The following is a 24,441-nucleotide window of genomic DNA, read 5'->3' as shown; positions in this document are numbered from 1 at the left end:
CTGCACTCCAGCCTGGGCAACAGAGGGAGACTCCATCTAAAAAAAAAAAAAAAGCTTGTTACTATTGTAGGAAGTAGGAAGGTTGAAGTCTTCATCTTTTTTTGAGTTAATATTAAATTCTCATTATTTACTGTGATATCTCTGGTAAAAAATAGTAGTAGTACACATGTGATTAAACAAATCCATATATGCGTTCAAGAATTTTAAAAAAATTTATATTTTGTCTGATCGGGCACTGTGGCTCACACATGTAATCCCAGCACTTTGGAAGGCCGAGGCGGGTGGATAACAAGGTCAGGAGTTTGAGACCAGCCTGGCCAACATGGTGAAACCTGGTCTCTACTAAAAATACAAAAATTAGCCAGGTATGATGGTGCATGCCTGTAATCCCAACTACTTGGGAGGCTGAGGCAGGATAATTACTTGAACCTGGGAGGCGGAGGTTGCAGTGAGCCCGAGATCGTGCCACTGCACTCCAGCTTGGGCGACAGAGCAAGACTCCGTCTCGAAAAAAAAAAATATGTATTTTGTCATCATTGGGATTAAATTTTGGCCTGGTGTTCACTTTCTATATATGTCTATGAACAATTTAATAATGAGGTGAAATAGCCTTAAGTCTGATATATGATGCACCCACATAAAAATGGAAATGGCATGCACAAAGACACTTTACTTTCAGAACTATATTGGAAAATTTATGGAATTTTAGGTAAAATTGCACCTAAAATTGTGTTATTAGTGACTGTAAGTAGCAATGCTAAATTTATTGTACTTGATGAATGAATGTATTTAGGCTAGTCATGGTTACTTTGGTTTAAATGTCTAAATAACATCTTTAGTTTTAAAAATGTGTTTGTAATTTGTACTATTGACGGGGATATTCTTGGACTGCAGTGGTTGTTGGCAATGTGTGATTTGTGTTTTCTTATTTTACAGAATTATCTAATGTGATATACTAATTTTTACAGGTAATATTTATATATTTCTAATAATTGTATATTTGACAACCTACTAAAATGATTTGCTTTGGAAAAAAACTGAAAAACAATACTCAAACATGGCTGCCTGTGAGAGGCTAACTTCAACTTGAAGAACACACATTGATTGAAAAAAATATTTCATGCAAGTAGAAACTAAAAGACAGCAGGGATAGCTCTGCTTATATTAGACAAACTTAAAGTCCAAAACTATGAAAAGAGACAAAGAAAGTCATTACATGATCAAAGGGTGAATTCATCAAAAGGACATAACAATTGTAAATATATATGCACCTAATACCAGATCATCTAAATGTATAAAGAAAGTTTTAGTAGACGTGAAAAGAATCAGACTGCAATACAATAATAGCAGGAGTTTTTCAATACTTCACTTTCAACGATGAACATATCATCTAGACAGATATCAATAAGGAAACACTGGACTTGAAATGTGCATTAGACCAAATGGACCTAACAGACATACATAGAACATTCCATCCAACAGCAGGAGAATACTCATTCTTCTCAAGTGCAAATGGGACATTATCCAGGATCAAATATTAGGGAACAAAATAAGACTCCATAGTTTTAAGAAGATTGAAATCATATCAAGTATCTTTTCTGACCACAAAGGTATGAAAGTAGAAATGAATAATAGGAGAAAATTTGAAATATTTACAAACATGGAAATTAAACAACATGCTCCTGAATAAACAATGGGTTAAAGAAAAAATCAAAATAGAAGTTAAAAAATATCTTAAGACAGATCAAAATGAAAACACAACATACCACAACTTACGGGGTGTAGCAAAAGAAGGTATTAGCAAGAGGAATGTTTATAGTAATAAATGCCTATATTAAAAAAGAAGAAAGATCCCAAACAAACAGCCTAATGTTACATTTCAAGAAACTAGAAAAAGAGAAGAGCAAACTAATCCCAAAGTTAGCAGAAGGAAGGATATAACAAAGATCAGAGCAGAAATAAATAAGAGACTAGAAAACAATAGAACACATTCACAAAATGAAGACTTGAATTTTTGAAAAGATAAAAACGATTGACAAAAATTTAGTAGACCAACTAAGAAAAAAAAAGAAGACTCTAATAAAGTCAGAAATGAAAGAGGAGACATTAAAATTGAAACTACAGAAGTACAAAAGATCATAAAAGAATACTATGAACAATTTTACACCAACAAATAGGGTAACCTAGAAGAAATGGTTAGATTTCTAGAAACATAACAAGAATGAATCACGAAAAAATAGAAAATCTGAACAGACTAATGAGTAAGGAGGTTGAATCAGTAATAAAAGTCTCCTACCAAAGTAAAGCCCAGAATATGATGGATCTTGTGTTCATGGTTTGGAATAATTAATATTATTAATATGTATATACTACCTAAAGTGATACACATAGTCAGTGCAATTTCTTTAAAAGTTCAATGACTTTTTTGTTTCACAGCAATAGAAAAAGCAATTTAAAAATTCGTATGGAATGACAAAAACCCCAAAGTAGCTGAAGCACTTTTGAGCAAAAAGAACAAAGCTGGAGGCATCACACTACCTGATTCAAAATATATTACAAAGTTATAGTATTCAAAACAGAAAGGTACTGGCATAACAACAGACATAAACTCATGCATTTGTGGTTAATTGAGTTTTGCCAAAGATGCCAAGAATAAACACATTATGGAGAAAGGGCAGTATCTTTAATGAATGATGCTGGGAAAATCAAATACCCAAATACAGAACAATGAAATTGAAACCTTATTTCACACCATATGCAAAAATCCACTAAAAATGGTTTAAAGATTTAATTGCGTGACCTGAAAATGTAAAACTACTAGAAGAAAATATAAGAAAAAATGTCCTTGAAATTAATCATGGCAATAATTTATTGGTGATGATCTCAATAGCACAGGAAACCAAAGCAGAAATAGACAAATGGGATTACCTCAAACCAAAAAGCTTCTGTATAACAAAGTAAACAACAGATTGAAGAGACAACCCATGGACTGGGAGAAAATATTTACAAACCATACATGGTTAATATTCAAAATATGTAAGAAATGCAAACAAATTTGTTAGCAAGAAAGCAAAGAACCCCATTTAAAACTGAGCAAAAGATTAACGGACATTTTTCAAAAGATGGCATAAAAGATTAACAGATGTATAAAAAAATTCCTCAACATCACTGATCATCAAGGAAATGCAAATTAGAACCACAATGAGATATCACTTCATACCTGTTAGAATGGCTACATCAGTAAAATAAGAGGTAATAAGTATTGGCAAGGATGTGGAGAAGGGAATCCTTATATACTAATGGTAGGAATGTAAATTAATACAGCCATTATTGAAATCAGGATGGAGATTCCTCAAAACAAAGATAGAATTACCATACGATCCAGCAACTATATTTCTGGGTACATAGCCAGAGAGACTGAAATTAGAATGTTAAAAATATATTGGTAGATTTTCCTTTAATTTGGTCTTAATGCCTCTCTTTGAAGAGTGGCTAGAACCTCTAGCCCTGCTCTGATGGGCTCCAGTGGAGGTGGTTGTGGTTGTGGATGTTTTCAGTGTTGTTTTCATGGAATAATTCTATATCCTGATGGAGAGCTAATGCCTAATTGTCCTATTTATGACCAGGTTTCCCCTCACTGGAAACTTGTTTTCACTGGCAGACACCCTTGTGGCTCTTGTCTGACTAGTGTGTCCAGTTCATTCCTACCAAGATCACCACTCTCTAAGAGAGCCTTGTCCACAAAAGAAGTTAGTTTCAGTTGTGTCAGTCAGGTGAGAGGCAACTAAACAAAACATGTAATAGAAGTAGTTTTATTACTTAAAGATCCAGAGAGAAGAGGGCAACTTTCCTCACAGGTCTAATGGGAGAAGGGGCAGGCCGCAGAGACATGCATGCTCAACCAGTGGGTGGGTAGCAAGAGAGAGTGAGTGACAGCCGAGAAAGCCAAAGCCTTTACTGGAGTACACAGCATTACTCAAGCAGGGAGTAACTGATTGGTGGGTTTAGAGCAAGCAGGCCCGAGTTCTTGGGAGTCATGTTGTATTGAGAGGTGTTCACTGCCGCAAATCTGCAGTCCATGTGGGGTGTGGGGATCAGTGGGGTAAGTCAAGCAGGTTGTATCCAGGTGTCCCATAGGGAGGTGGAAACCAAGAGGTCAAATACCTGGATTGACCACCTTGAGAAACTGGGAGAGGAGAACTCGAAATTGTATTGAGGGTGACTAAGCCCTGCTTCTGGTATGAGAAAGTTCAACTTATATTGAAAATAAACACTGAGGCAACATAAAATCGTAAGAATTCACTACAGTTATTTGCACTATCATGTTCATTGTAGCATTATTCACAATAGCTGAGATATGGAAGGACCTTGAATGTCCATCAATGATAAAGAGATTAAATATATAAAAGGGATATATTGCGATATATATATATATGTACCACAGTATCTACATAAAATGGAATACGATTCAGCCTTAAAGAAAAAGGGAAATTCTGTCTTTACAGCAACATTCATGAACCTGCAGGACATTATGCGAAGTGAAAGAAGCCAGGCACAGAAAGACAAATACCACATGATCTCACTCATATGTGGAATCTAAAATAGTTAAACTCATACAGGTGGAGAGTAGAATGATAGCTACCTGGGGGGCAGGGGATGGAGAAACGGGGGATTTTAAACAAGTAGATTTTATTTATTTTTATTTTTTTTATTTTTTGAGACAGAGTCTCGCTCTGTCGCCCAGGCTGGAGTGCAGTGGCATGACCTCCGCTCACTGCAAGCTCCACCTCCCGGGTTTACGCCATTCTCCTGCCTCAGCCTCCCGAGTAGCTGGGACTACAGGCGCCCGCCACCTTGCCCGGCTAGTTTTAAACAAGTAGATTTTAAATGTTCTCACTATAAGAAAAATAAGTGTGTGAGGTAATGACTGTGTTAGCTGGACTGAATCATTCTGTATTGTACATATATATATCAAAATATCACATTGTACCTAATCAATATATAGAATTGTTTGTCAATTAAAATAAAATAAAAGATAGGAGTAATATTCAAGATATTTTTAACCTGTTGCAGGAAAAATCTGGGAATTGAATTTAAAAGACAACTGGGAAGGCATAAATAATATAGGTCAGTCTCAAAGAGCACGCCATTAGTAAGGAACAGTTACACAGTTTAGTCTTTATGTATTTTAGGTTTTCTGTTGAGTGCTCTGAAATAACCCCTTTTTTCCAGTTGTCTTGTAAATTCGACCCTTAGCCCCATGGAAAACTGAAAAAAGAAATCAGATGGCTCAGTAAAACCCATTCCCTTTATTGTAAATATAACTCACAGCATCTTTTCCCATGTTTGTTGGTGATAAATTCACTGTCATCACAGTGAATCATGCTGAACATATGCTGAAGATATTTCTGTGAAAAGTTTTGTACTGAGAACATCACACCAGGACAACTCCTTGAAGGGCATTAATTGCAACTTTGAGATTTATAATCCCAAAGGCCCTAGTCAATGAAAGAGTATCCCATTATTCTTTTTGTTTCCGTAAAGATTGCATTTGCTCTGGGATAAAGGGTCCATCCCCTGATGCCTTGAATGCCCTAAAGTATTCCCACATTCTGCTAAAAAGCAGATCTTTTGGACAAACTCAGGCTGTCTTTTCTGTAGCAATGACAATCACAGTTATTTCCAGACTCTGTTGTCCATAGTTAGATTTAAAACATTGGCAAAAATGTTATAAGAAGGCAATTAGGTTGATGTTTTTAGGTTGTACGGCAACCAGAGCGCCCCTTTGTCAGTTTATACATGATGAGGTCATAGGTCAGGAAGAGAGTGACAGGGAACAGAGACAAGCACAGGAGGGTCAGTACTGAAAGAAGTTGGTGCACTTCTTAAGGGGTAGACAGCTTCCATATTTCAAAATCGCAGGAAGTGTAGATTTTAAATGTTCTTACTACAAAAAAATGATGGGTGTGAAGTGATAGATACATTAACTAGTTTAATATAATCATTCTATAATGTATATACATATCAAAACATTACAATGTACTCCATAAATATATACAATTATACCTAGTCAATGAAAAATTAAAATAAGAAAACAAACCAGATATAGTATAAAGGAATGAATAAGACACGAATTGGGAAAATGTCTCTTAGTAGTAATTGAGGAAAGAAGAGACACTCAGGCATCCATTTTCCCTACAGTATTTCATTTAAAAGAAGAGAGAAGGTATTTTATTCTACAGCTCATAGAAGCTACATTTGATAGGGTCTTCGTTTCCCTCTTTTCCACCAAGAAGAAAATCAAAGCTACAAACTTGTCTCTACATGAGTTTTTTTTTTGTCCCTTATTTCCTATCCCTTTTATCAACTCTGGAAGAAGGCTGAAAGATGGTTTATACAACAGAAAAATATCAGATTTCACCTTTTAATTACTGTAGTAAGGAACTCAGGCAGCTGCGTTAGGAAAGAAAATTATGCCTGCATTAGCAAAAATATCAGCATTAGAGTTCAAGTATCTTACAGAATATTACCTTTAATCCTAAGGAAATTAAAAAAAAAATTCTTGCAATTTTTTCATGATTTCTCAAAAGGTAATAATCATTCCATTACCAATAATATGGAAAAGTGTACAGATATCTTTGTACCTGTCTGGAGCATTTGCACAGACTTAGCCCAAGTTCAACGTTCCTAGTTCTCCAGCTGTAACTCAACTAATTGCGCAAACCTTTACATCTTTTTCAAGAGTGAAGATTAGAATATTTGAGTCGCTAAAAGTTTTTCAGAACACTGAAGGTGAGTCAGGTATAAATAAATTTGTCTTTTGTCATATTTTATCAGAGAGTATGAGAGGAAGAGTTGGCTGTGGCAGGAGGGGAGCAGAAGGGGGATGGCAATGCTATTTAGGAATATTGAAGAAAACCCAGAAATACAAATCATAAATTGCGACTCAGAATGTAAAGTATAGTTTAGTTATTGGCCTAAAGCATATAAAATGTTTTAGAAACCATGTTTAAGTCTTCTTATCCCCCATTTACTTTTGGAAGCATTCTATCACTGATATCTCTACTCTATTTTGCTTTATTAATCAGCTTTGCTTATATTGTGAACTTTTATAAGTTGGTGTGTGTGTGCATATGTCTGTTTAAACCTTCATTTGCATGTTATTTTATTTGTCTAGAAATAAACTGCTAGCATAAATAAATGAATATCGTTTAATTCTTTCTATAATCATATCCAATTATTTCTTTTCAGTTAATATTAATATTTTAAAGTGACTACCTAATTGATTTTTAATATGGTAAATTTCTATCTATAAGTAAGATTATTATGACTGCAGTTATTCCTTTCTCTGTAACTGCAAAACGGGAAATAGTCTGAAAATGCAAAAAAACCAATTTAACTTTTTAAAATAAAAAATTATTTTCTTAAATATTATCTTTCTGATTATGGAATATCTTAGTCTTGATTTATCCAAATGTTAACTCAGGGATGTATATAAAATAACTCAGTAACTTGAAAAGCTATTGCTGGTATCCACAGCTGGAAAAATATCTCAATGAAGCATATAAAGGAAACTGCATAAAAATTCTACTGCCATAATGGTGCACACTATCTGGAATTGGGATACTTTTTTCTCCAATATGTTTGCAAGTGAGTGGTTGACAATGCATGGACAGACTTTGAGTTTATGTGATTCTTTCTTTAGGTACAGGAAAAATAAGAATGATGATGGAAAAAAATGCAAGTTTTGAAGACTTCTTTATTCTACTTGGATTTTCTAACTGGCCTCATCTGGAAGTAGTTCTCTTTGTGGTTATCTTGATCTTCTACTTGATAACACTGATAGGAAACCTGTTCATCATCATCCTATCATACCTGGACTCCCATCTCCACACTCCCATGTACTTCTTCCTTTCAAACCTCTCATTTCTGGATCTCTGCTACACCACCAGCTCTATCCCTCAGTTGCTGGACAATCTCTGGGGCCCGGAAAAGACCATCTCTTATGCTGGCTGTATGGTTCAACTTTACTTTGTTCTTGCACTGGGAACCGCAGAGTGTGTCCTACTGGTGGTGATGTCCTATGACCGTTATGCAGCTGTGTGTAGACCTTTGCATTACACTGTCCTCATGCACCCTCGTTTCTGCCGCTTGTTGGCTGTGGCTTCTTGGGTAAGTGGTTTTACTACCTCAGCACTTCATTCCTCCTTTACTTTCTGGATACCCCTATGTGGACATCACCTAGTGGATCACTTCTTCTGTGAAGTTCCAGCACTTCTGCGATTATCATGTGTTGATACCCATGCAAATGAGCTGACCCTCATGGTCATGAGCTCCATTTTTGTTCTTATACCTCTCATCCTCATTCTCACTTCCTATGGTGCCATTGCCTGGGCTGTAGTGAGCATGCAATCAACCACCGGGCTTCAGAAAGTGTTTGGAACATGTGGAGCCCATCTTATGGTTGTATCTCTCTTTTTCATTCCAGTCATGTGCATATATCTCCAGCCACCATCAGAAAATTCTCCTGATCAAGGCAAGTTCATTGCCCTCTTTTATACTGTTGTCACACCTAGTCTTAACCCTCTAATCTACACTCTCAGAAACAAGGATGTAAGAGGGGCAGTGAAGAGGCTAATGGGGTAGGAGTGGGGAATATGACAGGGAAATCATGTTGGCTGTTGTTGTTTTTCTTAGGGTCTTGTCCATGTTGAAAGGTGGTTTCCCTGCTTCTTTGTGATTTGTTTTTCGTCTAACATTTTACAAAACATGGAATAGTTCAGTCCCCCATTTGTTGCTCTTTTTAATATTTAGTACTGAAATATTATGTTGAGATAAAGTTTTTGATTAGTACCGCTCTGGTCTTTTACAATTCTATATTTATTTCCATGAAAATTGTGTACTGTGGTTTCAACATAAATAAATGTGTGTGTGAATAATTATAAGGAGATTATTTTAAAAATATTGGAAATATTTCTGACAATGTGCTAAATTATGAACTGACCATTGATATGTACAGGAAGAGAAGGGCAGTATTGCAAAGACGTACGCTAAAGAAGTTTTTGGTTATTGAATAAACCTTAAATGAAGCTAAAAATAGTCACAGAAAAGAAAAATGGTAAACATAAAGAATAACACTGTTTATTATATGGTAAAGGACGTATCATAATTTTTTGGTTGAAGTTCACTTTTTAAAGACACTAAGTTACTTAAATGTTAGACCTAAAACCGTAAAAACCCTAGAAGAAAACCTAGGTAATACCATTGAGGACATAGGCATGGGCAAGGACTTCATGTCTAAAACACCAAAAGCAATGGCAACAAAAGCCAAAATTGACAAATGGAATCTAAGTAAACTAAACAGCTTCTGCACAGCAAAAGAAACTACCATCAGAGTGAACAGGTAACCTACAGAATGGGAGAAAATTTTTGCAATCTACTCATTTGACAAAGGGCTAATATCCAGAACCTACAAAGAACTCAAACAAATTTACAAGAAAAAAACAACCCCATCAAAAAGTGGGCAAAGGATATGAACAGACACTTCTCAAAAGAAGACATTCATACAGCCAACAAACACATGAAAAAATGCTCATCATCACTTGCCATCAGAGAAATGCAAATCAAAACCACAATGAGATACCATCTCACACCAGTTACAATAGCAATCATTAAAAAATCAGGAAACAACAGGTGCTGGAGAGGATGTGGAGAAATAGGAACACTTTTACACTGTTGGTGGGACTGTAAACTAGTTCAATCATTGTGGAAAACAGTGTGGCGATTCCTCAAGGATCTAGAACTAGAAATACCATATGACCCAGCCATCCCATTACTGAGTATATACCCAAAGGATTATAAATCATACTGCTATAAAGACACTTGCATACGTATGTTTATTGCAGCACTATTCACAATAGCAAAGACTTGGAATCAACCCAAATGTCCATCAGTGACAGACTGGATTAAGAAAATGTGGCACATATACACCATGGAATACTATGCAACCATAAAAAAGGATGAGTTCGTGTCCTTTGTAGGGACATGGATGCAGCTGGAAACCATCATTCTCAGCAAACTATTGCAAGAACAGAAAACCAAACACTGCATGTTCTCACTCATAGATGGGAATTGAACAATGAGATCAGTTGGACACAGGAAGGGGAACATCACACACCGGGGCCTATTGTGGGGAGTGGGGAGGAGGTAGGGATAGCATTAGGAGATATACCTAATGTAAATGACAAGTTAATGGGTGCAGCACACCAACATGGCACATGTATACATATGTAAAAAACCTGCACCTGTGCACATGTACCCTAGAACTTAAAGTATATATAAAGAAAAGACACTAAGTTATATAATTTACCCTGTAGGTCTACATACTTGTCACAGTGAACAGTAAACTAATATCTTTTTAAAATGGCTCATTCATTCTTCTGTCCATTTATTCATTAACTTATTCTTCATTAGCTAAATCTGTTTGAATGTGTACTCTCTCCCAGTTTGTGAAATTCTTGGTAACATGTATAAATATAACATTCTTTGTCTGAACAAAATGCACTTTCTGCTGGGAAAAATGGCAACTTAAGATAAAAGTTGAAGTGTCTGTACCTGGCTTAATTTGTCACTGGGGTTAATGCTAATAAATTAAGATAGCTTTTAAAAATCAGAAACAATATACTCTGATTACTCTTTAGATTGTATACATCTTTCACTTTTTAAAAATCAAAAACAAAACAAGAAGTTTGGCAATAAACTCTGAAAATAAATACCAATCCATAGCTCCTGGAGGAAGACAATGCTATTAAATGAAACAAAACAGAATATGTGCTTAATTTGCTTTAGTTGGCTTAGTCAATGACATATTGAAGACAGCTTAAAACTCTTAACATCCTTGTTCTTTGCTGAATAGCATTATTTAAAAAATTATTTACTTTGATTTTATTTTTTCCAGCTTTACTGAGGCACAAATAAAATTACATATATTTAATGTGCACAATGTGATTATATATAAATCAAACCGAATTGTGAAATTATTACCACAATCAAATGGACACATCCATCATCTCACATAGCTACTGTGTGTAGGGGGAGCAGGGAGGGTCAGGACACTTAAGATCTAATCTCTAAGCAAATTTCAAGTATACAGTACAGTTTCATTAACTATAGTCACCATAATCTACATTAGATCTCCAGAATGTATTCATCTTATAACAGAAAGTTTGTACCACTTGACTGTCCCTCCACTCCCCACCCTCCAGCCCATGGCAACCACCATTCTATTCTCTGTTTCTGTGGGTTCAGTTTTTAAATTTTTTTTGATATAGGGTCTCACTCTGTCTCACAGGCTGGAGTGCAGTGGTGTGATCTTGGCTCACTGCAACCTCTGCCTCCCGGCTTCAAGCAACTCTCCTGCCTCAGCCTCCCCAGTAGCTGAGACTACAGGCACCCGCCACCACACCCAGCTAATTTTGTATTTTTAGTAGAAACAAGTTCTCATCATGCTGACCAGGCTGGTCTTGAACCCCTGGCCTGAAAAGATCCACCTGCCTTGGCCTCCCAAAGTGCTGGGCTTACAGGCGTGAACCACGGTTCCTAGCTGAGTTCAAATTTTTTAGATTCCACATGTAAGTGTTATCATACTTTTTTTTGTCTTTCTGTGTGTGGTTTATTTCACTTATCACAATATCCTCCAGTTCATCCATGTTATAACAAATGGCAGGATTTTCTTTTTATTGGCTGAATAATATTTCTCTCTCTCTCTCTCTCTCTCTCTCTCTGTGTGTGTGTGTGTGAGAGAGATCAGATTTTCTTTATCCATTCTTCCATCAATGGATGCTTAGATTGTTTCTTCATGTTGGCTATCATGTATAATGCTGCAATGAACACGGGGGCATAGATACTTCTTCGAGATACTTACTTCATTTTTCTTGGATAAATACCCAGTGGGATTGTTGGGATCACATCACATCTCACACAGACTTCACAAAATGTGAGAACGTAGATTCCTCCTGCCTCCATGGAAATCTTGCCATTTTGTAATATGTCATGTGTCACTCCAGCTTCTCATGATCTACAAGACTCTTTTCTTTTCAAATTTATTGAAGTATAATTTATGTACAATGAAATCTACACATTTTAAGTATATAGTTCAATGAATTTTTTCATATTTTCTTTTCATTGTATTTTTGTTAGACATCAAATATTGGATTTAATAAGCGATCAGAAAAAGTGTATAATTATAATCCTTTATAACAGTACTATACAACTTATAAAGCACATTAATATACTTTGTTTCATTAGAATTTTGGTCATCATAGAAACTCTAAAGCTTTGTTGACTATTAGCCTCTTGAAACAAAGGAAAAATAAGATATAAACATTGTTGTTCCTACGTTAAAGGTTAGGAAATTGAGTCTCAGAGAGATTAAGTAATCTTGTCTAAACGCACACACTAATAAATGGCAAATTTGAGTCTCAAAGACAGGTCTCTCAATATCAGATTGAAAGACTAGTTCAGTGAGTTTGACAAATGTATAATTGTGTAAATACCACCACAATCAAGATTATAGGACATTTCTATTACTCCCCAAAGAACTTGTTTTGTCTTGTAGTCAACTCTCCCCTTTTAGTCATAGGCTGAGGCAGCATTAATTTTCTCTAAATGTACTTGGTTTTTCCATTTTTAGAATTTCAAATAATTGCAATCCTGCAGTATGTAATCTTTGGGTATGTCTTGTTTCATTTAGTGTGATGTTTTTGACATTTATTATGTTGCTACATGTATCAGTTACTTTTTCCTTTTTATTGCTTGTTAGAGCTCCATTATATGAATATGCTACAATTTATCCATTTATCTGTGATGGGCTTTGGGAGTATTTAAAATTTTTGGCTATTATGAATAATGCTGCTATGAAAATTTGTACGCAAGTGTTTGTGTGGATGCATGTTTTCACTTAATTTGGGTAAATACCTTTTATTTGTACCTCTCCAGGAGGACCACATGCTTAGTGTATATTATCTTTATGAACTACTGCAAAAATGTTTTCAAAGTGGCTGTTCTATTTTCACTTCAAACAGCAGTGTATGAGAGTTCCAGCTGAACTCACATTCTTTCTAATACTTGGTGTTGTCAGTTTTTATACTTTTTACCTCTTAATTTAGGTTACCTGTGGCTATAATTTGCATTGAGGGATGTCGACGTTGACCATCATTTTGTGTGCTTTTCACATGCTTCTTATACGTTATTTTGTGTAGTTTCTGTTCAGATATTTTACTCACTTTAAAAATTGCATCATTTGTCTTCTTATTGTTGAATTTGAAGTTCTTCGTATATTCTGAACTCAAGTCCTTGGTCAAACAAATCTCTAGGGTACATGTGCACAATGTGCAGGTTTGTTACGTAGGTATACATGGGCCATGTTGGTTTGCTGCACCCATCAACTCGTCATTTACATTAGGTATTTCTCCTAATGCTATCCCTCCCACATCCACCCCTGCCCTCACAGGCCCCAGTGTGTGATGTTCCCAACCCTGTGTCCAAGTGTTCTCATTGTTCAATTCCCACCTATGAGTGAGAACATGCGGTGTTTGTTTTTCTGTCCTTGCGATAGTTTGCTGAGAATGATGGTTTCCAGCTTCATCCATGTCCCTGCAAAGGACATGAACTCATCCTTTTCTATGGCTGCATAGTATTCCATGGTGTATATGTGAATTTTCTAGACCTCAACTCCGACTGAGCTTCCTATCTATAATGCTTTAATAGTTTGTGATCTACTCTAATTCACATTCCTCCCATACAAAGCACTCGAATTAAAAGAAGCTCAGCAGAGATCATTTACTATAATTTATTCCTTTTGATTCCTCAGATGTGACTTTCACTGTGTTTTATTTATCTGAGTGTGTATTGCAGAGAAAAAAGTTGAGAGTTACTGCCTTAGAAATACTTTGCTGTAATTAAATCATGTTATGCCATCTGTATTTTCACAAGTTACTAACATCACACCTAAAAATGTTAACATTTGCTGGTACCCAGTAGATTGGCAGGGGCTAAAAACTCTCCTACAAGTCTAGTTACCAAAACATGAAAAATATTGGAGCTTGGTACAATCTCCTACAGACCAGGATATCAGACATTTCCTGAATTTTGATAACTGATTGAATTCTGCTAGTCCCCACAAGTTGTAGGATCACTGGTTAAATTCTTCTCCAATAAGACAGAGAAATTTAAGCATATGATTATATGACTATTTAATCATATTTATCTTAAATAACATGTAATATATTTTAAAGTAAACTGGAGTGATATATACCAAGCTCATGGTAATTGTCTCTGGATTTAGTGTTGTGTCAGAGAGTGACAGTTAAAGGGGATATGAACTTTATCTGTGACACTTTATGTGCTCAAAATGCTGAAAAAAAAAATGGCAAAATTTATGGTTGATGATTCTGAATGATGGGAATATAGATGTTTATTTTTAATATTTTAGATATCTAAAATAAAGGATGAAAAAATAATGTAGAATGCCTTGTTAAAATATCAGTTCAAGTTAAAATTCACTCTAATGGTAATAGCAGCTAGCATGTATTGAATGACTATGCACTAGGCATAGAGGATAATGTTTACATATTTTTCATATTGAGTTTTTGCAGCAATCAACACTACTGAAGCCAAGACCATTTCAGTTGCTTCACATAAGTGGACAGGAAAATACCTGATCATGCTCTTAAAATTACTGACTTTAAAACATAATTGTATTGTAAATGTGACTTGATTTTCATACCGAGACTTTGTTTGGTACACATGGTATCACCTAGATGCAATGTAACAATTGAAAAATCTTCATTAATTTATAAACTCATGATGTGCTTTTTTTTTTTTTAAACACGGGATGGAGATAGCTATCACAGCTAATTTAACTTTTTAATATATTTCAGCAAAGCTTTTAACAAGACATCAAAAGAAATTTTTGATAACAATATTTTGGAAATATTAAATAATTTTGTTAAAAGTTTTCTGAGTTTGGTAGTGACCTTCTGAGTATAGTTTGAATGGTCTTCAAAGGTAATTTTTAACACCTTTGCAGGGCTGAACTTGGCCTTGAATTTTAGAGATGTTAGACACAATTAAAGAATTCAAATTAATAAAACAAATATGTATAATGTAGTCTTTATATTTCCTTTTTAAAAATGTTTCATGCCTTTTCCCATTCCCAAATTAGACTACCTGACAAGCTACATCTCAAATTTGGCCCCTACCATACTGAAGAATTGGGGAAGAAGTTTCAGGTAACTCAAGATAACCCATTCCTTTCCCTGTAAATACAGCTCAAAGCGTTTTTCTCAGTGATAGTTGGACTATAGATTCCTTGTCATCTTAGTACAACAATGTGGCATCATGCCAAGAGTATCACTGAGAAACTGTTCTAACCAGGACAACTCCTTGAAGGGCATTAATTGCCGCTTTGGGATTTACCCTCCCAGTAGCCCCAGTCAAGGAAAACAAGTCACATTCTTTTGTTTCCAAAAAGGGCCCATTGGACTCTGAGATAAAGGCCCATCCCTTGATACACTGAAAGCTCTCATAAGTTTATCTTTTGGGTAAAACTAAATTTTTTAGTAGACTCAGAGCTTTCTCTTCTATAGTAATGATAGTCATAGTTACATTCAGACTGTTTTCCTAAATGATGTAGTAGATGAGGGAAGTGTAGGCATTTATGTTGGTGATTTCAAGCTGATAACAATCAGAGATCAGATCAGTCTGTGCATGATGAGGGAAACAGTTGGGAAGACAATATACAAGGAATGTGGACAGACACAGGAAGGACAGAGTGAAAGGCATTGTTTGAGTACTGCTTAAGTACTAGGTAAGAGTATAAAGAAATATTATAAGAATAAAAAATCTTGGCCAGTGACATGGGGAGGGGGAAAAGATGTCATTTTCTCCCTCCATTATACCTGATTTCCAAAACTAGAGAGGATCATTTATTCCTAGTCCATGAAAGCAACTTTTAACTTTTAACTTTTGTGGGTACACATTAGGCATATGTATTCATGGGGTACATGAGAATTTTTTTTTGATAATTTCTTCCTTTTTATTTTTTGTAGAGACAGGGTTTCACTTCATTGCCCAGGCTAGTCTCGAACTTCTGGGCTCCAGAGATCCACCCTCCTTGGTCTCCCAAAGTGTTGGGATTACAGGCGTGAGCCACAGTGCCGGACCCAGGTATTTTTGACACAGGCATACAATGTGTAATAATCACAGCAGACTAAATGGAGTATACATCACCTCAAGCATTTATCCTTTCTTTGTGTTAAGGATAACTTAAATTTTTGATAAGGCTTTTAATTTTTGATAAGGCTTTTATTTTCTGCCCCACCAGTAAGAAGAAAATTAACCCAGAAAAATTCCTACCTTTTCCTTACTTGCATCTGGTAATTTTTTTTCTTTTTTATCTCATATCTCATTCTAACCTCCCTATGTAAGACTGCTGAAGGATGGGTCATGCAATTGGCAAAGATATCTCACAGCTGCCTCTTGTTTTAGTTAATGTACTAAATTATCGAGGCAACTATAAGAAAAAAGAAAATTATATCTGCATGAGAGGAAGTAACTATAACATTTGTGTTCATATTTATCATGATGTATTATCTCCTATTCTAGAGAAATTTTTGAAAATCTCTTGGAAAATTTTCATCTTCCCTCTAGGGCTATGACCTTTAAGTGAAGTAATCTTCACGATTTACTCTTTGACTATTGCTATTTTTTGATTCAGCTGTAGTTTTTAAAATTTTCTTTTAAAACAATGTGCAGACTGATTTTCCTGGATGGTTTCTAAGTAGTTGAAAGTAATCTAGATGAGTGTAACAACTGGCTAATGATTATTTACATTACCAAGTCTATTAATAGGGTCTGAAGTCAATCTTTTAATCTTGGGACCAAACTGAATGTTCCAAACTTTTCTGCTGAAACTCAACCAATTCGCTACTCTTGACATCTTTTTCAGGAGTTGCATTTATAAAACAGGAGCGATTAAGAGACCCCCAAAAGAGGCAATCACAGGTGGCTCCACAACGATTTCTTTCTTCCTGTGCCATAGCCAATTGGGAGGTATAAGAAAAATAACTGACTGTGGGAGTAATGAAATAGAGGGCATGTAGCAAAGCTGGAAGAAGCGAAGAATTCAGAGAAAAAGGGATAAATAGTGGGTTACTATGCCTGACACAATAACTATATAACAAAAGTAAGTATTATTTTTTTTTGTGAAAGACTGAAAACTCACTGGAGAAAAAGCATCACCTAGGAGTCATAACTATTTGTAAGATATTATTTTATTTTTAACAAAAAAAGTAACGTGAGATTCACTGGGCACAGTGTATTAAATGATGAACAGCCACTTAATGATTCACTAAATATTCAGAGCTCTCTAAATTGGAGAATAAATATGTACTAATTATAGCTCATGCTCAGAATTTATATACTATCTAAATTATTGTCCTAGAGAAAAATACATCATGTAGAAAGCTGCTTCAGGCCGTGTGGTTCAGCTTTGTGACCCCTGTGACAGACACACCTGCAACTCTAAGACCTTCACTCAGGCTCTTCTCCATTTTCCTGCCCCTCCCTCCCACCTTTCCTTCCTTCTCTGTTTTCTCACTGAATTTTTATCTTCCTTTCCCTAAAGTTTGAATCTTTTCAAATTCAGTTATAGTCACACATCCTTTAGAAAGTATTCTATCACTGTTCTCCCCAGAGTTTTAGCTGAGTTCATACAATGAATACCCATACATTGATGAGCAAGTGTCTGTGTCTTCTCTATTCGCATTCAATTTTTCAGTTTAGAAATACATTTTGAGTCCAAGTAAACAAATCAGAAGATCAGGTTCTTATCTAATTGAAGCTAAACATTTTTTGTTTAGGTGAACATTTTGAAATAACTACTAAATTCAATATTTTCAACATATCTTTCCATCCCTGTGTAAGATTATTGGGGTTACAATGATTACGTTTTCCACAATCACACTTAAGAAAATAACCTGAAAATGCTGAAAAGAAAACTAAAGTTCCTTGTTTATTAACAAAGAAAGATTTTGTGTTTTATGGAAATTATCTTCCTTAGCTAGTATAGGAATTTCTTTCAATTACCGTTTACCTAGATGTCACCCTAAAATGAATGAGAAGAACTTGATAGTTATTTTTCTATAATAAGGCAAACATCTGAATAAAATATAAAATTAAAAAATTATTTTGTATTTTTTTATTATGTAAAATTTCAAACTTAGAGAAGAGTTGCAAAAAAGTAGTATAAAAGACTAACATTTACCCTTTAACCAGATTGAGTATTAGTTTACATTTCCCCCCAAAGCTTTGTTATATCATCTATCTATCTATCTATCTATCTATCTATCTATCTATCTATCATCTCTTTTTCTGGACTAGTTGAGAGTAAGTTGGAGATAACACGTTCCTTTACACCAAATACTTTATTCAGTGTTTTTTTTTTTGTCTAAGAAAAAGGATGTTACTTTACATAAGTCCAGCACAGTACCCAAATCAAGTCCAAACTGAGATTTCTTAAATCGTCTCAATAATTTTGTTAATAGCTAGTTTTTGAAAAAATGCAGGATTGTACACTGAGAAATCACGTCTCTCTAGTCTCCTTTCATCTGGACCAGTTCCTCACCCTTTGTTTTTCTACTTAAGCTTGATAGTTCTGAATTGTATAGGCAAGTTATTTCTCTCAATTTGAGTTTTTCTCATGTGTCTTCATTATTAGAATTAGTCTGCATTATTAGAATGTTTAACACAAATATCACTGAAGGAGACATCATGTCCTGTTCAGAGCATCATCACAGCAGGCTCATGATGTTGGTTGTGCAAATACAGGCGATCTTAAGATCAATAAAACCACTTGGTTATGGTGGTGTCTGCCAGGTTTTTCTACTATAAACTTCACTGTTTTTCAGTTTGAAATTAACAAGAAATTCGTGAGGAGATATTTTAGACTATTTTAGATTTGTACATATCCTGCTCCCCATCAAATTTTTATCCACTAGTTTTTGCAATCATTTATGTTTTTCTTAAGACCATCACCCCTTCTATATTTGTTAATTAGGGATCTACTGTACGGAATAGCTTTATCTTCACCATTCATGTATTTATTCTTTTAGTTTTTATATCAGTATGAGCTTTATAATTCTTCTTTTGTTAAATTCATTACTACTAATGGTTAAATTGTCCTACAATTAAATGATGGCAAGCCCTTCAAACTGGCTTTTATTTTTTATTCAAGTGTGCTGATGTTTTTGGATCACTTGATTACTCTTTTTTGAGTTTACCTGACTTTTTTTTTCTCTCTCGGGTAATAGGAAATGAATGATGATGGAAAAGTCAATGCTAGCTCTGAGGGGTACTTTATTTTAGTTGGATTTTCTAACTGGCCTCATCTAGAAGTAGTTCTCTTCGTGGTTGTCTTGATCTTCTACTTGATGACACTGATAGGAAATCTGTTCATCATCATCCTGTCATACCTGGACTCCCATCTCCACACTCCCATGTACTTTTTCCTTTTAAACCTCTCATTTCTGGATCTCTGCTACACCACCAGCTCTATCCCTCAGTTGCTGGTTAATCTCTGGGGCCCGGAAAAAACCATCTCTTATGCTGGTTGCATGATTCAACTTTACTTTGTTCTTGCACTGGGAACCACAGAGTGTGTCCTACTGGTGGTGATGTCCTATGACCGTTACGCAGCTGTGTGTAGACCTTTGCATTACACTGTCCTCATGCATCCTCGTTTCTGCCACCTGCTGGCTGTGGCTTCTTGGGTAAGCGGTTTTACCAACTCAGCACTTCATTCCTCCTTCACCTTCTGGATACCCCTGTGTGGACACCACCAAGTAGATCACTTTTTCTGTGAAGTTCCAGCACTTCTGCGATTATCGTGTGTTGATACCCATGTCAATGAGCTGACCCTCATGATCACAAGCTCCGTTTTTGTTCTCATACCTCTCATCCTCATTCTCACTTCTTATGGTGCCATCGTCCAGGCTGTACTGAGGATGCAATCAACCACTGGGCTTCAGAGAGTGTTTGGAACATGTGGAGCCCACCTTATGGTTGTATCTCTCTTTTTCATTCCGGCCATGTGCATATATCTCCAGCCACCATCAGAAAATTCTCAAGATCAAGGCAAGTTCATTGCTCTCTTTTATACTGTTGTCACACCTAGTCTTAACCCTCTAATCTACACCCTCAGAAACAAAGATGTAAGAGGGGCAGTGAAGAGACTAATGGGGTGGGAGTGAGCCTGTGTACATGTCATATTCACAATATAATGGAGTCTCCCCTCACAATGATTCATCCTTCTATTTATTTATCAACGATTCTTTTATTCAGTCACTCTGTTAGCACTTGCTGAGCATGTACTCTAACAAGGTCCTGGAGTTCCTGGTGACAGGTATGAATAAAACACAGTCAGCCTAAATACCTTTCACTTGTGGAGAAAACAGCTATGTAAAATCAAGATAAAACATCTATAGCGATGTTTTTTCATGGCACAAACCTAATGAATCCAAGACAGACTTTTCTTGATTGAAAATAAGGCATGAAATTTGTTGTAAATCTTGATAAAAGTGAAGTTATAATTCCTATGAAAAGATGATACTCTCAATTAAAAAATCTCTACAATATGTCTTTTAATTTCTTGCTTTTTGGGCAGAATACTTTTGTCTTCTATCTTTAGTTTAGTTAAATACACAGCAAAATACTTCAAATCCTTTTCTCCAACATTGCTTTTTCTTTGTTGGATAGTAAATTTTGAGAGGAATTTTGGTCCATATTCTTTCATAGCCAATATCAATAGTAGGACGATAAGTTTTATGAATTGTAGCAAGAGAGTCTTTGAAGCAGTGTAGCAGAAGTCAGCATCTGAGATCCCTCTTTTTTGCAAGGCAGTGAGAAGTATACAGGAAGTAAAAGGAGCTGGTAAAGCAGAGCTATGTAGCTTATAAAGAAACGGTCATCATAGGTTTGGTACACTTAGGTGAGGTAAATGCTTGGAGCAACTGCATAACCTAAGGAACTATGGAGAACATTTGAGGCAAATAGAGCGCTAGGCTCTGAAAATGTCTTGAAGCAAATGGGCGTATGAATGAATTATGTGAAAATGTATTGGAAAAATTTTATGATACAAGCTGTCATATGGAAAAATGATAGTTTACTTTTACTTTAAAGCTTGATCTAATTTGAATATTTATGGTTAATAAGTATATTATGTATGCCAATATATGTGTTTCAAATGAATAAATATATTTCATAGAAGTTGTTATTTTGTTCTATATATTATTGTCAACCATCTTCATCTGAAATAATAGTGCTATACCTAGAGCAATTTAAACTGACAGTCATAGTCAATTGAAGTGGAAAAATGACTAAAGGAGAATTCACTATAAAGTAACATACTTGCAATCCCTGAGTTTTCTCTATAACTCAAATGTCAGCTGTAGCTTTTGAGGCCTGTGAAATTTAGATATGATTGATTCACACACGGTTTCCTAAATTATAAAAATAAAAACGCATCTCGGAACTTCCCTCCAATTTCTAGTGTGACTTGCAATTGCATTGATTCTGCTGACTTTATCTTCCTTCTGCATCTGTGACTCTTCCTTTATTTCTAAAGAGGCATGAAAAATATGAGGCATGTGCCCTTGTCCTTAAGCTTACCCAAGAAATGAAGAACCAAGAATCGTGTATGTAAAATAACTTTTAGCAAACAATTGGGACCACATAGGGTAAAACATCACATTAAAACACATTTTTAAAAACTTAAAGAACATAGCTTAGCCCTTTGAACTCTACTATGGAAATTTCTTTTTTTTTTTTTTTTTTCACTGTGCCTGGCACATTATTGCTTTACAGACATCTTCTCACCCCTGGGTGGTCTAAGTTATGAATGCACCCATTATACATACAAAGAAAAAAGGCTCGGAAGTTCCATAGGTTGGCCAAGGACATAGTTGAAGGCGAGTATCTGTGCCTCCAATTATTACATTATTCCAGTTTCCAGAAATCAGTATAGAAAAGGGGGTCCTTGCTTGACAGCTCAGATTCCTCTGGTTGAGGAGGCTTTTTGTTGAAGTGTGAGGCAGGGAGCTCCAGTGGGTACCCCCAGGAGGAACTAGCCCAGGCAGCCTGGCTAGGGCCTCTGTCCCAGTCCTCAGCCGTCTACTCCTGACTCGGCATCATCACTTTGGATACTGGCGTTGGAGCTGCTGGAAGGCTCATCCAGGGAGGCAGCCTCGGCAGATGTAACCGCTGCCCTCAGCTTTTGCTGCTTCTGATACTTGACCCTGCGGTTCTGGAACCAGACTCTCACCTGGTTCTCTGTAAGTTTGAGCCGAGCTGCCAGCTGGGCTCTCTTCTTCCCCACCAGATTGTGCTGTTTTGCAAACACTTTCTCCAACTCTTGCAGCTGCTCCAAGTTAAACATAGTTCGGACTCTCTTTTGCTGTCTCTTAGTGTCCCTTAAGTCCTCCGTTGGGGCCCAGTCTGGGAAGGCCCAGAGTCCTGAGCAATGAGCCAGCTCCAACCCTGTGACGCCGAAGCCCCGCAGGCCGCAGACGGGAGCCATGCGCGGCCCTGGCACAGGGTAGAGACCCACGCTCAGGTAGGCGGGCAACCACGATGCCGGGCACGCCCAGGGCAGGCCCGGGGCGGCGCACAGGAAAGGAGCGGTCCAGAAGGCCGGGTGGGCGCAGGCGGAGCCCGACGGCTGGGAGGCCGCCGGCGTGCAGGGGTCGGGCCTCGCCAGGATGGCCTCGACAGAGAAGGGGGACTCGAAGCGTCTGGGAGCGCGGGCGTGTTCGGGCCGGTGGGGAACCTAGGCGCCGGAGGGCGGCCCGAGCGCGGAGACCGGACCCGAGCGCCCGAGGGAGCGGGCGGCGGGCTGCCTCGCGGCCTGGGGCTGGGCATGACGCGTCCCTTGCCGGGACGGGCGCAAGGAAGGGAGCTCGGGAGGAGTGAAAAGATTCTGCAAAAGGTCGGGAGCAAGACCGGTTGTCTGGGGGAAATTTTCTACTATGGAAATTTCTACTATGGAAATTTTATGATTTGGAACACTTCCTGTAGCATCCTAGTTTCTCACCTACTAAAATCACCCCCCATTTTTATTAAGGATAAGTCAAAAAATTGTACTTATTTATGATATACCGTATAATATTTTGACATATGCATAATTATGCAATTATTATTTAAGCTGATTAACAGATCATTGACTCACATACTTGCTTGTTTTGTGGTGAGAACATTTAGGACCTGTTATCTTAGCAATTTTCAAGTGTGCATTACAGTACTATTAACTATAGTCATCATATTGTAGACTAGATCTCTTGAATTTGTTCCTTCCAACTGAAACTTTGTACTCTTTGACCAACATCTCCCCATTTTCCCTACTTCTCTCTACTCCTAACCCCTGACAAATATCATTAGACTACTCTGTGCTTCTATGAATTCACTTTATGTTGATTTCACATGTGAGATCATGCAGTATTTATTTTTCTGTGCCCTTTTACTTAGCAAAATGTCTTCAGGTTTGCCATGTTGTTGAAAATATTAAGAGTTGCTTCTTGTTTTCAGGCAGAATAGTATTCTATTTTATATATACTACACTTTCTTTATTCACTCATTCATTGATTGATTTAATACCTTGGCTATTATGAATTTGCTGTCATAAAAATGGGTGTGCAGACAGCTCTTCAACATAATGATTTAATTCTTTTGGATATATACCTAGAACGTATACAAATGGATCATATGGTAGTTCTATTTTTATTTATTTTTAATTTATATATTTAATTTAATTTTATTTTTTGAGACAGAGTCTCACTCTGTCACCCAGGCTGGAGTGCAGTGGTGGAATCTTTGCTCACTGCAAATTCTGCCTCCCGGGCTCAAGTGACACTCTTGCCTCAGCCTTCCGAGTAGCTGGAACTACAGGTGTGTGCCACCTTGCCCGGCTGATTTTTGTATTTTTAGTAGAGATGGGGTTTCACCATGTTGGCCAGGCTGGTCTCAAACTCCTGACCTCAGGTAATCCGCCTGCCTCGGCCTCCCAAAGTGCTGGGATTACAGTTGTAAGCCACCCTGTTTGGTAATATTTTTAACTTATTTAGGAACCTTCACAGTGTTTTCCATCATGGCTGTCCTAATGTACATTTCCAAAAACAGTGTATAAGGATTCCCTTTTCTCCATATTCTTCTCAACATCTGTTATCTTTTGTCTTTTTTCATAATAGACATTCTAACTGGTGTCAGGTATGAGGTGATATCTACTGGTGTGGACCTGGACTTTAGGTCCACTGGAGCCTCGAGCAGTGGGGACCAACCTGACCTGGTGCTAGAGCAGAACTTACTGCCTTGGAGGCTGGTCTGGAGTCTGGG

The 24,441-nt window shown here is 36.7% G+C and overlaps 3 protein-coding genes across 3 annotated transcripts; 2 read left to right on the top strand and 1 right to left on the bottom strand.

The window, feature by feature from the left end:
• The first annotated feature begins 7,722 nt into the window (after positions 1-7,722).
• Positions 7,723-8,646, top strand: OR2J1 (olfactory receptor family 2 subfamily J member 1). Its single transcript, XM_015448930.3, has one exon. It carries the CDS (start codon positions 7,723-7,725, stop codon positions 8,644-8,646), a length of 924 nt encoding a protein of 307 aa, XP_015304416.3.
• Positions 8,647-19,373: 10,727 nt separating this feature from the next.
• LOC102133545 (olfactory receptor 2J3) lies at positions 19,374-20,309 on the top strand. The gene has a single exon (XM_005553705.3). The coding sequence runs from the start codon at positions 19,374-19,376 to the stop codon at positions 20,307-20,309; it is 936 nt and encodes a 311-aa protein (XP_005553762.1).
• Positions 20,310-22,179: 1,870 nt separating this feature from the next.
• On the bottom strand, positions 22,180-22,974 carry LOC102133147 (homeobox protein notochord). Its single transcript, XM_005553704.4, is given in 2 exon segments — positions 22,180-22,857; positions 22,860-22,974. Coding segments are annotated over 2 exon segments (753 nt in total). The 3' UTR covers positions 22,180-22,219.
• Between the last annotated feature and the right edge of the window lie 1,467 nt (positions 22,975-24,441).

This window comes from Macaca fascicularis, chromosome 4 (genome assembly GCF_037993035.2).
Source record: "Macaca fascicularis isolate 582-1 chromosome 4, T2T-MFA8v1.1".
NCBI classification, from domain to species: domain Eukaryota; kingdom Metazoa; phylum Chordata; class Mammalia; order Primates; family Cercopithecidae; genus Macaca; species Macaca fascicularis.
Note: the sequence above shows the minus strand (reverse complement) of the source record. Positions and strands in the feature narration are given on the sequence as shown.

Coding starts and splice junctions, on each gene's coding strand:
- OR2J1 (XM_015448930.3), top strand. CDS start 7,723: ATGATGATGGAAAAAAATGCAAGTTTTGAAGACTTCTTTATTCTACTT.
- LOC102133545 (XM_005553705.3), top strand. CDS start 19,374: ATGAATGATGATGGAAAAGTCAATGCTAGCTCTGAGGGGTACTTTATT.